Raw genomic sequence first — 13,962 nt, forward strand, 5'->3', positions numbered from 1 at the left:
CAATATCGTATTTCTGTTTTTGTTAAACAGGTGGGTCTCTCACCTGCCCTGAATGACGGTCGTCACTGCTGTAATCACCTAATGAGTGTGTCATGATATTAGTTCGGTCGAGATTAACAACATTTCTCAATAGGTTCTGACATATCTTGCAATAATATAAACGCTCATGTATGGTAAGGTTTTCAAAGTATTGAATACAAACAGTATGTGTATGTCATGATCTGTGTCCATCTGTGTGTGGTTGGCACCAGTAAATCTCTGGTGACCACCAGCATATCCAGCCTGCAGAGACACAAGGCAGAACAGGCCCTCCTGTTACCTAGCAACCCCACAGGAGAACATGGGAGGGGGGCAGAGGAGATGGGAGACCCCCCAGCCTCAGCTCCAGCCCCAGTCTGGACAGAGACAGCACAGGAGAGTTGAGCAAGCCGGTAGGGACCGCAATCAGGACTGTTAAATGTTTTCAACCAGTTGCTGAAGCGATTGATTTTTTTCAGAACAACTTTGTAGATACAGTATTTGTTTTGGTATTATATACAGTACCAGTCAAAAGTTTGGTCACACCTACTCATTCAACGTTTTTTCTTTATTTTGACTATTTTCTACACTGTAGAATAATAGTGAAGAGATCAAAATTATGAAATAACATATGGAATCATGTAGTAAGCAAAAATGTGTTAAACAAATCAAAATAAAGATGATTCAAATTAGCCACCCTTTGCCTTGATTACAGCTTTGAACAACTTTGTAAAAAATAAAGAAAAATCCTGGAATAGGGAGGTGTGTCCAAACTTTAGACTGGTACTGTATACTGAACAAAAATATAAACGCATCATGTAAAGTGTTGGTCCCATGTTTCATCAGCTGAAATAAATTATCCCAGAAATATGCACAAAAAGCATATTTCTATCAAATTTTGTGCATAGGTTTGTTTACATACCTGTTAGTGAGCCTTTCTCCTCTGCCAAGATAATCCACCCACCTGACAGGTGTGGCATATCAAGAAACTGATTAAACACCATGATCATTGCCCAGGTGCACCTTGTGCTGGGGACAATAAAATGCCACTCTAAAATGTGTAGTTTTGTAACACAACACAATGCCACACGTCTCAAGTTTTGAGGGAGCATGCAACTGGCATGCTGACTGCAGGAATGTCCACCAGAGCTGTTGCCAGATAATTGTATGTTCATTTCTCTACCATAAGCCGCCTACAAAGTTGTTTTCGAGAATTTGACAGTACGTCCAACCGGCCTCACAAGCGCAGACCACGTGTAACCACGCCAGCCCAGGACCTCCTCATCCGGCTTCTACACCTGCAGGATTGTCTGAGACCAGCCACTCAGACAGCTGAGGAAACTGGGTTTGCACAACCAAAGAATTTCTGCACAAACTGTCAGAAACCGTCTCAGGGAAGCTCATCTGTGTGCTCGTCGTCCTCACCAGGGTCTTGACCTCACTGCAGTTCGGCATCATACGCAACTTCATTGGGCAAATCCTCACCTTTGATGGTCACGCTGGAAAAGTATGCCCTTATTTAATATATCCCGGTGTCAACTGTACAGGGCAGATGGCAGACAGTGTGTATGGCGCCATGTGAGCAGTTTGCTGATATCAACGTTGTGAACAGAGTGCCTTATGGTGGTGGTGGGGTTATGGTATGGGCAGGCATAAGCTACGGACAACGAATACAACTGCATTTTATCGATGGCAATTTGATTGCACAGAGATACCGTGACAAGATCCTGTGACCCATTGTCGTGCCATTCATCCACCTCCATCACCTCATGTTTTAGCATAATTCACAGCCCCATATCGCAAGGATTTGTATTCCTCGAAGGTGAAAATGTCCCAGTTCTTCCATGGCCTTCATACTCAACAGGCATCTCACCCATTGAGCATGTTTGGGATGCTCTGGATTGACGTGTACGACAGCGTGTTCCAGTTCCGGCCAAGATCCAGCAACTTCGCACAGTCATTGAAGAGGTGTAGGAAAACATTCCACAGGCCACAATCAACAGCCTGATCAACTCTATGCGAGGGAGATGTGTCGCGCAGTATGAGGCACATGGTGGTTACACCAGATACCGACTGGTTTTCTGATCCACGCCCCTACTTTTTTTTGTTTAGGTATCTGTGACAAACAGATGCATATCTGTATTCTCAGTCGTGAAATCCATAAATTAGGGCCTAATGAATTTATTTCAATTGACTGATTTCCCTATATGAACTGTAACTCAGTAAAATCTTTGAAATTGTTGCATGTTGCGTTTATATTTTTGTTCAGTGTACTTCAGTAAAAGACTTTGCTAATCTATATTGTGCAGTCACTGTTGTACCGTATTTCATAATGCATTATAACTCCCCCACCTTTGTGCCACAAATACACAGAATGATTGGCGTCCCAACACCCACCAGACCATCCAGCCAGCCAATGTCAGTTGAATCCGCCTCACAGAACTGGAGATCCTGCCCCCAACTATACCTGTGGACAGGTGCTCACGTGACCCGATTAGGAAAAACTCTATTCTGTGTTAACACAGACAGCCACATTGTGATCTTTTGCCCAGTTATATGCCAAATATCTGACCTAATTAGTCAAAAGACCAATTAGTGGCAAAAAAATCAGAATTGGGCTGTGTGTGTAAACAGCCTAAGTGATGTACATATAGTGCCTTCAGAAAGTATTCACGCTCCCTCAAAACTTGAGACATCTGTGGGATTGTGTTATGTGACAAAACTGCATATTTTAGAGTGGCCTTTTATTATCCCCAGCAGAAGGTGCACCTGTGTAATGACCATGCTGTTTAATCAGCTTATTGACATGCCACACCTGTCAGGTGGATGGATTATCTTGGCAAAGGAGAAATGCTCACTGAAAGGGATGTAAACAAACATGTGCACAAAAATGTAGAGAAATAAGCTTTTTGTACATACGGAACATTTCAAGGATCCTTTATTTCAGCTAAAGAAACATGGGACCAACACTTTACATGTTGCCTTTGATGGGGGTCACCTTGGGGTCATGATAGGGGCTGCACCAAATGATTGAGGTATTATAATAATTATGCTTATGTTGTATTAATAGATGTGGAAGGGCTATAAGACCCTCCCCTACTACATTCATAGGGTCCTGAACCACAGATTAGCAATATATGTATTATAAGGTTTAATACTGTTCCACAGTTCTTTTCTGGTCTCTGCCTCTTATAGAAAAACATGAGACAAGTCAGACACACCACTGTAAGCCACAAGGGAATAGAACATTACTGCTGAGCCCTTAGAAAACACTGGACTATTGTTCTCTCCTACAAGTTTGTATTACTGTATATGCATGGGCTTGGTCTCATGAGTAGAATGTGTTGACGTAGGCAGTTACATCACTATGGGTTGACTGCAAGCATATTAAAGCAACTTTTACCTTTTTTATTCTTACTCTGAAACATGCGTGCTGTGTTTCCCTTGTCAACTTCTGTCTGCAATTGCATTAATAAAGGTTTGATTGATTTACTTAAAGAAGATAGTCTGATTTGCTGATTTCACCAATAAGCCAATGATTGACAAGGAACAAGGAACCTACCCCAACACCTTTATATTTTTGTTCAGTAAATTGCACAAAAATGATACATTTATGGATTGGATTTAAGGTATTGTTCTCTCTACTCAACCTGCCTACCACCCACCCCCTGCCCTTCATCCACAAGATTTCATGACCCTAAACCTGAGGGTTATGAGTTAACCCGCACATCACTAGTAGACATCAACTGCTTCCTATCCCCTTTCACCACAACACACACATGAGCAAAATCAGTGTTAAATCATCAATTAAAAAAACAGTCAGTAGTTTTATTTACCATATTCACCTAAAAGTGAATTTTATTCCCTTCAAAAACATTGTCTTTCCTTAAAAAAACTGAAATATAATTCCTTTCGTAGTGCATCACTCCTAAGCAGAGCATTATATTCTCCGGGGGAAAAGGAAAGATAAGATTCACCCCGTTTCTGTTATTACCTTTGGCAAAAACATCTAAACCGAAACAGGCAAAGCTTTATACAAAACAACACTCAAATAAGCAACCCCTCCATTATATAAAAAACATACTTAAAGAGGCAATCATATATCTAATCACTGTGCTTGCCAAAGATTCCTCTGTACATAAACATTATGCACCTCACAGACCTGAAGTCAGTTCCTACTGGTAGTGGCATTGGGGCTAAAACCATGTAGCTATCTATGCATCTGGTTAAAACTCTACTGACACTCGCGTATCAACAGGCGATCAGTGACAAAGTCTAGAGGAAAAATATAAGATGAACAGGGAGTGTTTTTGAAAATAAAAAGTCCTCATTTTTATATATTTTTTAAATAAAATATCCCTTATAACCTTATATTTTTTGGTATTTGCGGCATTCATGGTGCCATGGCCATTATCAGCAAGTGGGTTACGCCCAGTGCAACCTGGGTAAAAAAGACAGTCCCATGATGCATCCTGCTGCCAAGCAATCTAACCAATCACTGCCATGCAACAAGATAATCAAGCCATTTCATATGCATGCTTGTGTTACCTTACAAGGCTTGAAGTGCTATAGATTGTCTATCTAGCCCTGTCCTAACCCAGGCTTTGGCAGGAGTGGAGCCTAGAGTATGCAGTGACAACAGGGAGCAAGATGCCACTTAATAATATAATGGAGTTACGCTTGAAAATTAATGAGGAGGTACTGAACAGTGTGAACTGTCTTGTACATATCATTCCTTCCTAATATCTGATAGGATCATCCAACCAACCAAAGACAAGACTCTGCAGGATATAACCTTGTGAGGTCAGAAGGTCAAACAGAGGCAGGCACTATCAGGGTTTGTGCGTTCATGTCCGGAGAAGGGGCCCATCTTAATAGTCTAAAACTGGGGTCCTCGTCCCCCATCTCCTTTTATCCTGACTGATTCAAAACCAATGGACAGGTGAAGGCGATATGGTGAATGCCTAATGGGAATTTGCTTTCAAATGTCCACTTTTGCAGATGCCGTAAAGATGAAGTAAAGGAGTCAAGGGAAGAAAGCCAGGTAAGACTCCTGAGATACACCCTACAATAGATGCCTGAGAGACCTAGCCTTTTGTAATACTTCTATGGAATTTATTTTAGAGTTTAGCCTGTTAGTTATTGAAGGTAGACCACACAGACTGGACCAGGCCTAGAAAGGCTTGGTGACACAGGACACAGATAGAATAACATGGTGTTGTGGTGATGTCAATAGTCTGTCTCCAGATTAGAATATAGGAACATAGAAATAGAATGTATTGAACAGTTTGAGGGTTGCCTCAATTTATACATGAAATGATGTGGCACTATAACCTGGCAGTATGATTGTAATGATACACTGTTGTCGATATGACAAACAAAAAATGTACAAAAGACAAAGGAGGCTTCAAAATAATGAACCTTCATAAATACGCCTCAAAGGATCTCTGTGCTGGCTAAGCATTGGTCATCTCCAAATACGATGTACATTTCTATGGGCACTGGGGAGTGTCTAGGGGCAAAGGAGTGTCTCGTATTGATGACCTAACTTCAGAAGGCGTTGAGTGATAATTGGTGAAAATATGCGAGTGCTGGAGAGAAGAGACAGTGGCGCGTTTTCTGATATGTGGCTCCCTTCTGCTGTACTGACAGGGATCGAACAACGGAGATAGATGAGGCTGATGGGAGATGGAGTTCACATGTTCTGGACTTTCATGGCGTCCTGGGGCCAGTTGTAGGTGTCCTGGATGAAGGAGTCGTAGTCTGGGCTGTAGACGTGGGAGAGCACAAACGCCTCCTTGTCCTTGGGCTCCGGGTACAGGGAGGCGATGTTGTGTCTGTACGCATAGTCCACCACCTGAGAGATTGATAAAGATTGGTAGAGAGATTGGTAGAGAGATTGGGAGAGAGATTGGGAGAGAGATTGGGAAATGAATTAGAGTGCTGATGTATTGATATGGAGAAAGTGTCTTTCTCTGCAGTAACAAATCGGTGTGGAGGTGGGAACTGGGAATATAATGCTGGTATTGATAATGGTTTGTGGGGAGGTGTCAGTCTCCAACCTTGACAGCAATCTTAAAGGACACCTCTCTGATGCTGTTGAGGGGAGGGTAGAGTCTCCCTTCGGCTAGGTGCTCCTCTGTTACCATGTCAGCTATTGCCTGAGTAAGAGAGAAACAGAGAGTGAGAAACAGGAAATGAAAAAAATAAGTGAATAAATGAGGAGGGAAAGGGGATTATGTGAGGCGAGAAAGGGGATTATGGGTGACAGAAAGAGAAGAGAATGGAAAATAGAAATTGAGATGTGACATTAAAATAATTTGAAAAAAATGTGTGTGTGTGTATTTCTCTTGATCAAGTCTCTTCCCCTTTACCCCAGCAGTTCGGGAACTTTATTTGTATTTCGTTGAAATGTTTTACAAAAGTTTGTCTTTTGTTGAAAATGTCAAAATAAAATAAACAGTTACCTCCGCTGTGGTGAGGAAGATGTCGTCAGAGATTTGGCGTACCCCGCAGGCGATGACGCCAAGCGCCACGCCAGGGAACACGTAGGCGTTGTTCCCCTGGCCGGGGATGAAGGAGCGCCCATCAGCCAGGGTCACTTTACTAAAAGGGCTGCCACTCGCAAAGATGCCCCGCCCCTGGGAGGGAGGGAAGGGGGAGAGAGAGAATGAGAGAGAGAGCATATGAGAGAGAGAGCGACAGCATATAAGAGAGAGAGCGACAGCATATAAGAGAGAGAGCGAGAGCATATGAGAGAGCGAGAGCATATAAGAGAGAGCGAGAGCATATAAGAGAGAGCGAGAGCATATAAGAGAGAGCATATAAGAGAGAGCGAGAGCATATAAGAGAGAGCATATAAGAGAGAGCGAGAGCATATAAGAGCGAGAGAGCGAATGAGAGAGCATGAGAGAGAGAGAGCATGAGAGAGAGAGCATGAGAGAGAGAGAGCATGAGAGAGAGAGAGCATGAGAGAGAGAGAGCATGAGAGAGAGAGAGCATATGAGAGAGAGAGCGACAGCATATAAGAGAGAGAGCGACAGCATATAAGAGAGAGAGCGAGAGCATATGAGAGAGCGAGAGCATATAAGAGAGAGCGAGAGCATATAAGAGAGAGCGAGAGCATATAAGAGAGAGCATATAAGAGAGAGCGAGAGCATATAAGAGAGAGCATATAAGAGAGAGCGAGAGCATATAAGAGCGAGAGAGCGAGAGAGCGCATGAGAGAGCATGAGAGAGAGAGCATGAGAGAGAGAGCATGAGAGAGAGAGAGCATGAGAGAGAGAGAGCATGAGAGAGAGAGCATGAGAGAGAGAGAGCATGAGAGAGCATTCATTCTATTTCAGGTCATTATATTTCTATGACAACAACAATATTTAGTAAGCGTACATTCAGCGGCACTCAAACAAGGGAACAGAGAGTGAATCTCTATTCTCTAGGTTAGGGTCAGAGTTCAGAGTTACAGTACCTCGGTGAGTTGGTAGCACTGCTCGGCGGTGCACTCTGCCTTGCTGGTGGGGTTACTCAGGGCGAAGATGATGGGCCTCTCGTTGAAGGATGCCATGTCCTTGATAATGTTTTCATTAAACGCCCCTGCGATGGCTGCCACTCCTGCATATAGGAAACAAGCACTGATTACAAGTACTGTTCTTTACCATTCGGCCATCAGATTTGCCACCAATGTTCTCTTTTTATCCTAGCCCCCTTCCCGCAGGAGGCCTTTTGCCTTTGGTAGGCAGTCATTGTAAATAAGAATTTGTTCTTAACTGACTTAACTAGTTAAATAAAGGTTAAATAAAAATGAGAACAAAACATACATATGATCCTGAGATGCTCTGCGATGTTGATTATCTGTTCGTTTCAATTCAGCTTCTGAGCTTAGCGGCATTATGAAGAACATGTTGTGTAATACTATGCTGCCAGTCTCTCTTGGCTAAGAGTTGAGGAGAGACTGACTGCATCACTTCTTTAAAAAAATAGACAATGTGTTGAAAATTCCAAATAGTTTGCTTGGTCAACTTACACACAACTCTGACACACACACACTTCCCCTACCAGACATGCCACCAGGGGTCTTTTCACAGTTCCCAAACCCAGAACAAATTCAGCGTACAGTCTTATATAGAGCCATTATTGCATGGAACTCCATTCCATCTCATAACGCTCAAATAAACAGTAAACCTGGTTTCAAAAAACAGATAAAACAACACCTCACGGCACAACGCCTCTCCCCTATTGGACCTAGATAGTTTGTGTGTATATATTATTATATGTAGGCTGTGTGCCTTTACATAGAAATCTATGTAGTTTTGTCCTTGAGCTGTTCTTGTCTATTAATGTTCTGTATTATGGCATGTTTTGTGTGGACCCCAGGAAGAGTAGCTGCTGCTTTCGCAACAGCTAATGGGCATCCTAATGAAATACCATCTACAAAAAAAGTAAGGTCAAGAGAAACCAGAGACGTGTTCTGTGGGCACGAAATTGGGAGACATTTTCTGAGACAAAGGTGGCACTAAAAAATGTTCTCATTTAGGCCCTAGTACATAACCCAGGTGAGCCCTAGATACACAGGTGAGTCCAGCTGAGCCAGGTGATCATGGGGACTGACCGATAATGGCAGTGGGCTTGATGGTGTGCACCACCTCCTCCAGGGTCTTGATGTGGGCGTGGTCATGGGCAAACTCCTCCTTCTCATGGTTCAGGTTTCCTCTGCCCTGTGGGTCGCATAATGATGACATCAGTAAATCTGACATACTACTGGATCCTGTTCAGGAGGGAGCAATGTTGTGAATGTTGCTGATACTGACCTTCCCTATTCTACATGACAGTGCAGCATGACTGTTCTACATATGACATTTCTATCTGAAACTCTAGGATGTTGCATCCTACATATCTAGATGGACGGCTCGGGAGAATGCTTATCAGATCAGTGTTTTGAAGCAATTCAAGTGTATTAGGAGCAATGTTCCCTCTAAGCTCTGTAATAATGGTATGGGAATAACAATGCATTTTATTTAGCATCATACAACATTTTCAGTCACCTTATCTGAAGTACAAGTGGATAAACAGGTTAATGTTTTGCCCTGCGTGTTTCGTTTTAAAAAGTCTCATGGAATGTAAGCCTACATTGAACACCACACATTGGCTGCTACTGTAGTCTGAATATTAGGCCCCTCTGGTAACCCTACGTTATGATCAAATAGCCACAGTAGCCTACTTTACCACTGTCTGAAACTGTAACTTAAAGCTGGTGCAGCCTCATTGTTCACAGTATGCACGTGCTGGAATTTGCACAGAATTTGACCAATGTTCAAGTTTGCGCTCAGCAGAACTGAAATTTGCTCAGTGCCGAAAATGTTTTGAGGGAACATTGATTAGCTATGATATTATGGTATTGCAGTTACCTTGACGATGAGGCCCCTGGAGTCGACCATCCAGATCTTCTTTGCGGCGTCTGTGGCGGACACTCCCTCCTTCGCCATGGCCATGATCAGCAGGTGGGCGATGCCCAGTGCAGCCTGGTCAAAAAAGACACAAAAAAAGACCCATGAGGCATCTTGCTGCCAACCAATCGAACCAATCATTGGCATACAACATGATGATTATAAAGCCATTTCAGCATTTGTTACCTTACAAGGCTTGATTCAAGAGAGTGAGGTTTCCAAACGTTAATAAGTCTTTTTTTTTTTTTTTTAACCTTTATTTTACTAGGCAAGTCAATTAAGAACAAATTCTTATTTTCAATGACGGCCTAACAGTGGGTTAACTGCCTGTTCAAGGGCAGAACGACAGATTTTGTACCTTGTCAGCTCGGGGATTTGAACTTGCAACCTTTCGGTTACTAGTCCAACGCTCTAACCACTAGGCTACCCTGCCGCCCTCTTGGACAAAGAGTTTATAATTAACACAGATCAGCACGTTTGTCCTCTTACCTCCCCTGCTCCCTGGAACACAAAGGTGTGGTCTGACAGTTTGTTCTTGGTGATCTTCAGAGCAGCCAATACTCCAGCTACTGCTACTGAGGCTGTACCTGGGAGAGGGAGAGAGTGAGTTAGAGAGGGTGATAAACACCAGGGATGGGTTGTAAAAGTTGTGATCGGAATGGTTTTGCACATCTATCTTTCAACAAAACAAAACATTATATAATGTGTCATCAGGAGGTCATCAGTGAGCCACACAGCCTACAAATCCCAATAACTGTCTAGGGAAGGTTTAACATTTTTTTTTTACATTTAAAGTTGTATTTATTATTTTGGGTTAAAAACACTCCAGGTCACTCTTGCACATCTGAAACTAAATAGAAAGTATGTTGAAATTATAATGGACTTTTACGTTTTCAAATTACTGCCCTCTATCTGGCCCGCAGATTGCTTTTGACGAACAAATCGGTCAGGAAATTTTGAAATCCCGATATGGCCCTTGAGTAAAAATGATTGCCCACCCCGGTCTAGCGGTTAGAGGGTGGGAGTAGATTTTGGATAGGGCCAAAGAGAGAGGGAGAGAGAGATTACCTTGGATGTCATCGTTGAAGGTGCAGTAGTGGTTGCGGTACTTGTTGAGGAGGCGGAAAGCGTTGGAGTTGGCAAAATCCTCAAACTGGATCAGGCAGTTCATCCCGTACCTGCAGCGCAGAGTAGTGAACGGTCGGTCAGATAGTCAAATTACACAGCCACACACACACGCACACACACACACGCACACACACGCACACATTACCCACTTGTCAGTAACTGCCTGCATGAACTCATCGATGAGATCATCATACTCCTTTCCTCTGACCCTCTTGTGCTTTAGACCGATGTACAGGGGGTCTTCCAGGAGCGCCTGATCAAAGATTAAACATCATCATCTTCACATTCTACGACGGGGGGCAGGGTTTGGATTAAGGTTAGGTTTAAAATCCGATTGTAGGACTTTGTGGTGTGGCTGTGCAAGCTAGTGACCACTCTGCAGAGCTGCCTCAATATATAACTCACTATATGAGTCATCTCAATAAATGCCAACCTGCGGATGACGACCTTTAGAGAAATAAGGGAAGTAACTAAGTGATAGCGGAGCCCTGAATTCCAAACAACTTCTAGTGACACATTTAGTTCACAAGGTAAGATACTGCCTTTTCTATATGACTGGGTCAAATGATAAGGACCATGATATTAGCCAACAAAGGCCTATCAGGCCTGGGTGTTTCTTCATGGAGTGTCCCAGTTGAAGTACCTGGTTGTCGGTGCCCACGTCCAGCAGCACTGGCAGACACTGTTGGGGTGGCACTCCTCCGCAGGCTGTGTACAGGGCCAGTTTGCCCACGGGGATGCCCATGCCGTAACTTCCCAGGTCCCCCAGACCCAGGATACGTTCTCCGTCCGTCACCACAATGGCCTGTGGAATACACAAACACGGTTTGGTTCACCTGGTGAAACTTCTAGTCTCCAGCTAAGAGCCTTATGCTGTTTACACCCTCATGCCTACATCCTGTACCATGCAGTAAAGCAAAGCTTGTGAGTGTGTGTGTGTGTGGTACTCCTCACCTTGATGTTCTCCTCAGGCCAGGAGTTGAGCATGGTGGCGATGTGACCTTTATCATGGATGGTGATGAAGAGACCTCTGTGGGATACAGTTTAAGTCAGAAGTTTACATACACCTTAGCCAAATACATTTAAACTCAGTTTTCCTGACAATTAATCAAAGTAAAAATTCCCTGTCTTAGGTCAGCTAGGACCGCCACTTTATTTTAAGAATGTGAAATGTCAGAATAATAGTAGAGAGAATGATTTATTTCAGCTTTCATTTCCTTAACTAACATTCCCAGTGGGTCAGAAGTTTACATACACTCAATTAGTATTTGGTAGCATTGCCTTTAAATTGTTTAACTTGGGTCAAACGTTTTGGGTAGCCTTCCACAAGCTTCCCACAATAAGTTGGCTGAAATTTGGCCCAATCCCCCTGACAGAGCTGGTGTAACTGAGTCAGGTTTGTAGGCCTCCTTGCTCGCACACGCTTTTTCAGTTCTGCCCACACATTTTCTATGGGATTGAGGTCAGGGCTTTGTGATGGCCACTCCAGTACCTCAACTTTGTTGTCCGTAAGCCATTTTGCCACAACTTTGTAAGTATGCTTGGGGTCATTGTCCATTTGGAAGACCCATTTGCGACGAAGCTTTAACTTCCTGACTGATGTCTTGAGAGGTTGTTTCATTATATCCACATAATTGTCTTTCCTCATGATGCCATCTATTTTGTGAAGTGCATCAGTCCCTCCACAACATGATGCTGCCACCCCTGTGCTTCACGGTGATGATGGTGTTCTTCGGCAGCTTCGTGGTCCCATGGTGTTCATACTTGCATACTATTGTTTGTACAGATGAACGTGGTACCTTCAGGCATTTGGAAATTGATCCCAAGGATGAACCAGGCTTGTGGAGGTCTACAATTGTTTTTCTTGATTTTCCCATGATGTCAAGCAAAGAGGCACTGAGTTTGAAGGTAGGCCTTGAAATACATCTACAGGTACACCTCCAATTGACTCAAATTATGTAAATGAGCCTATCAGAAGATTCTAAAGCCATAACATAATTTATTCTGGAATTTTCCAAGCTGTTTAAAGCCACAGTCAACTTACTGTATGTAAACTTCTGATACACTGGAATTGTGATGCAGTGAATTTTAACTGGAATAATCTGTCTGTAAACAATTGTTAGAATAAATGACTTGTGTCATGCACAAAGTAAATGTCCTAACCGACTTGCCAAAACTATAGTTTGAAACAAGAAATTTGTGGAGTGGTTGAAAAACGAGTTTTACTGACTCCAACCTAAGTGCATGTAAACTTCTGACTTCAACTGTACATGCTAACACTTCAGAACTACTGAGCCACAATTATCACACAACAATGCCCTGTCTCTCTCTGTGTGTGTGTGTGTCTGTACATGTGTATGTATGTAGGTGTGTGTCAGTGTGTCATGTCTACCGAAGGCCAGTCCGTACTGTTGGCAGGCCAGCCCTACTGTAAAATGTGTGTGTACGTGTGTGCATGTCTGTACGTGTGTGTCAGTGTGTCATGTCTACCGTGGTCTCCTGAAGGCCAGTCCGTACTGTTGGCAGGCCAGCCCTACTGTAAAATGTGTGTGTACGTGTGTGCATGTCTGTACGTGTGTGTCAGTGTGTCATGTCTACCGTGGTCTCCTGAAGGCCAGTCCGTACTGTTGGCAGGCCAGCCCTACTGTAAAATGTGTGTGTACGTGTGTGTATGTCTGTACGTGTGTGTCAGTGTGTCATGTCTACCGTGGTCTCCTGAAGGCCAGTCCGTACTGTTGGCAGGCCAGCCCTACTGTAAAATGTGTGTGTACGTGTGTGCATGTCTGTACGTGTGTGTCAGTGTGTCATGTCTACCGTGGTCTCCTGAAGGCCAGTCCGTACTGTTGGCAGGCCAGCCCTACTGTAGGTGTATAGACGATGGGCATGAACTCCTCTACGTCAGATGTCAGCAGGCGGTAAAACAACTTCTCATTCCTGTCCTGCAAAGTCATTAGCAAGATGTACCTGAGAGAGAGAAATAGAGATAGGGAGAGAGAAAGAGAGAGAGAAATAGAGATAGGGAGAGAGAGAGAGCAACCGGAAATGTAGGACAAGGTGAAACAGAGCTGAAAGTGATAGTGATGATAGTAATAGTGATGATAGTGATGCTAGTAATAGTGATGATGGTGATTATAGTAATAGTGATGAATGTGATCGTAATAGTGGTAATAGTGATAATAGTAATAGTGGTGATAGTAATGATAGTGCTAGTGATGATAGCGTTGATAGTTTAGTGATAGTGATGATAGCGATAATAGTAATAGTGGTGATAGTGCTAGTGATGATAGTGATAATAGTGCTAGTGATGATAGTGATAATAGTAATAGTGATGATAGTGATTAGTGATAATGAAGGGGAGGAAAGTTTCTGTATT

The 13,962-nt window shown here is 43.2% G+C and overlaps 1 protein-coding gene across 8 annotated transcripts in view; it reads right to left on the reverse strand.

Moving 5' to 3' along the window:
• Nucleotides 1–2,938: 2,938 nt before the first annotated feature.
• The window catches only part of LOC118366732 (NADP-dependent malic enzyme, mitochondrial-like), a 29,020-nt gene continuing 17,996 nt past the window's right edge, over nt 2,939–13,962 (reverse strand). For 5 of the 8 annotated variants that reach the window (XM_035749345.2, XM_035749348.2, XM_035749347.2 and 2 more), the window contains 12 exons: nt 13,404–13,553; nt 11,544–11,619; nt 11,233–11,394; nt 10,739–10,842; nt 10,530–10,639; nt 9,951–10,048; nt 9,423–9,536; nt 8,627–8,732; nt 7,487–7,629; nt 6,486–6,659; nt 6,081–6,179; nt 2,939–5,875 (listed from right to left, as the gene is read on the reverse strand). In XM_035749345.2, the coding sequence (XP_035605238.1) occupies nt 5,714–5,875; nt 6,081–6,179; nt 6,486–6,659; nt 7,487–7,629; nt 8,627–8,732; nt 9,423–9,536; nt 9,951–10,048; nt 10,530–10,639; nt 10,739–10,842; nt 11,233–11,394; nt 11,544–11,619; nt 13,404–13,553 (1,498 nt within the window). In that variant the 3' untranslated portion in view covers nt 2,939–5,713. Of the gene's footprint in view, nt 5,876–6,080; nt 6,180–6,485; nt 6,660–7,486; nt 7,630–8,626; nt 8,733–9,422; nt 9,537–9,950; nt 10,049–10,529; nt 10,640–10,738; nt 10,843–11,232; nt 11,395–11,543; nt 11,620–13,079; nt 13,125–13,187; nt 13,253–13,295; nt 13,341–13,403; nt 13,554–13,962 lie in introns of those variants that run through there. The other 3 variants (XM_052493103.1, XM_052493101.1, XM_052493102.1) reach the window with 3 other exon arrangements.

The sequence above is a fragment of the Oncorhynchus keta genome, chromosome 34 (genome assembly GCF_023373465.1).
Source record: "Oncorhynchus keta strain PuntledgeMale-10-30-2019 chromosome 34, Oket_V2, whole genome shotgun sequence".
Lineage (NCBI taxonomy): Eukaryota > Metazoa > Chordata > Actinopteri > Salmoniformes > Salmonidae > Oncorhynchus > Oncorhynchus keta.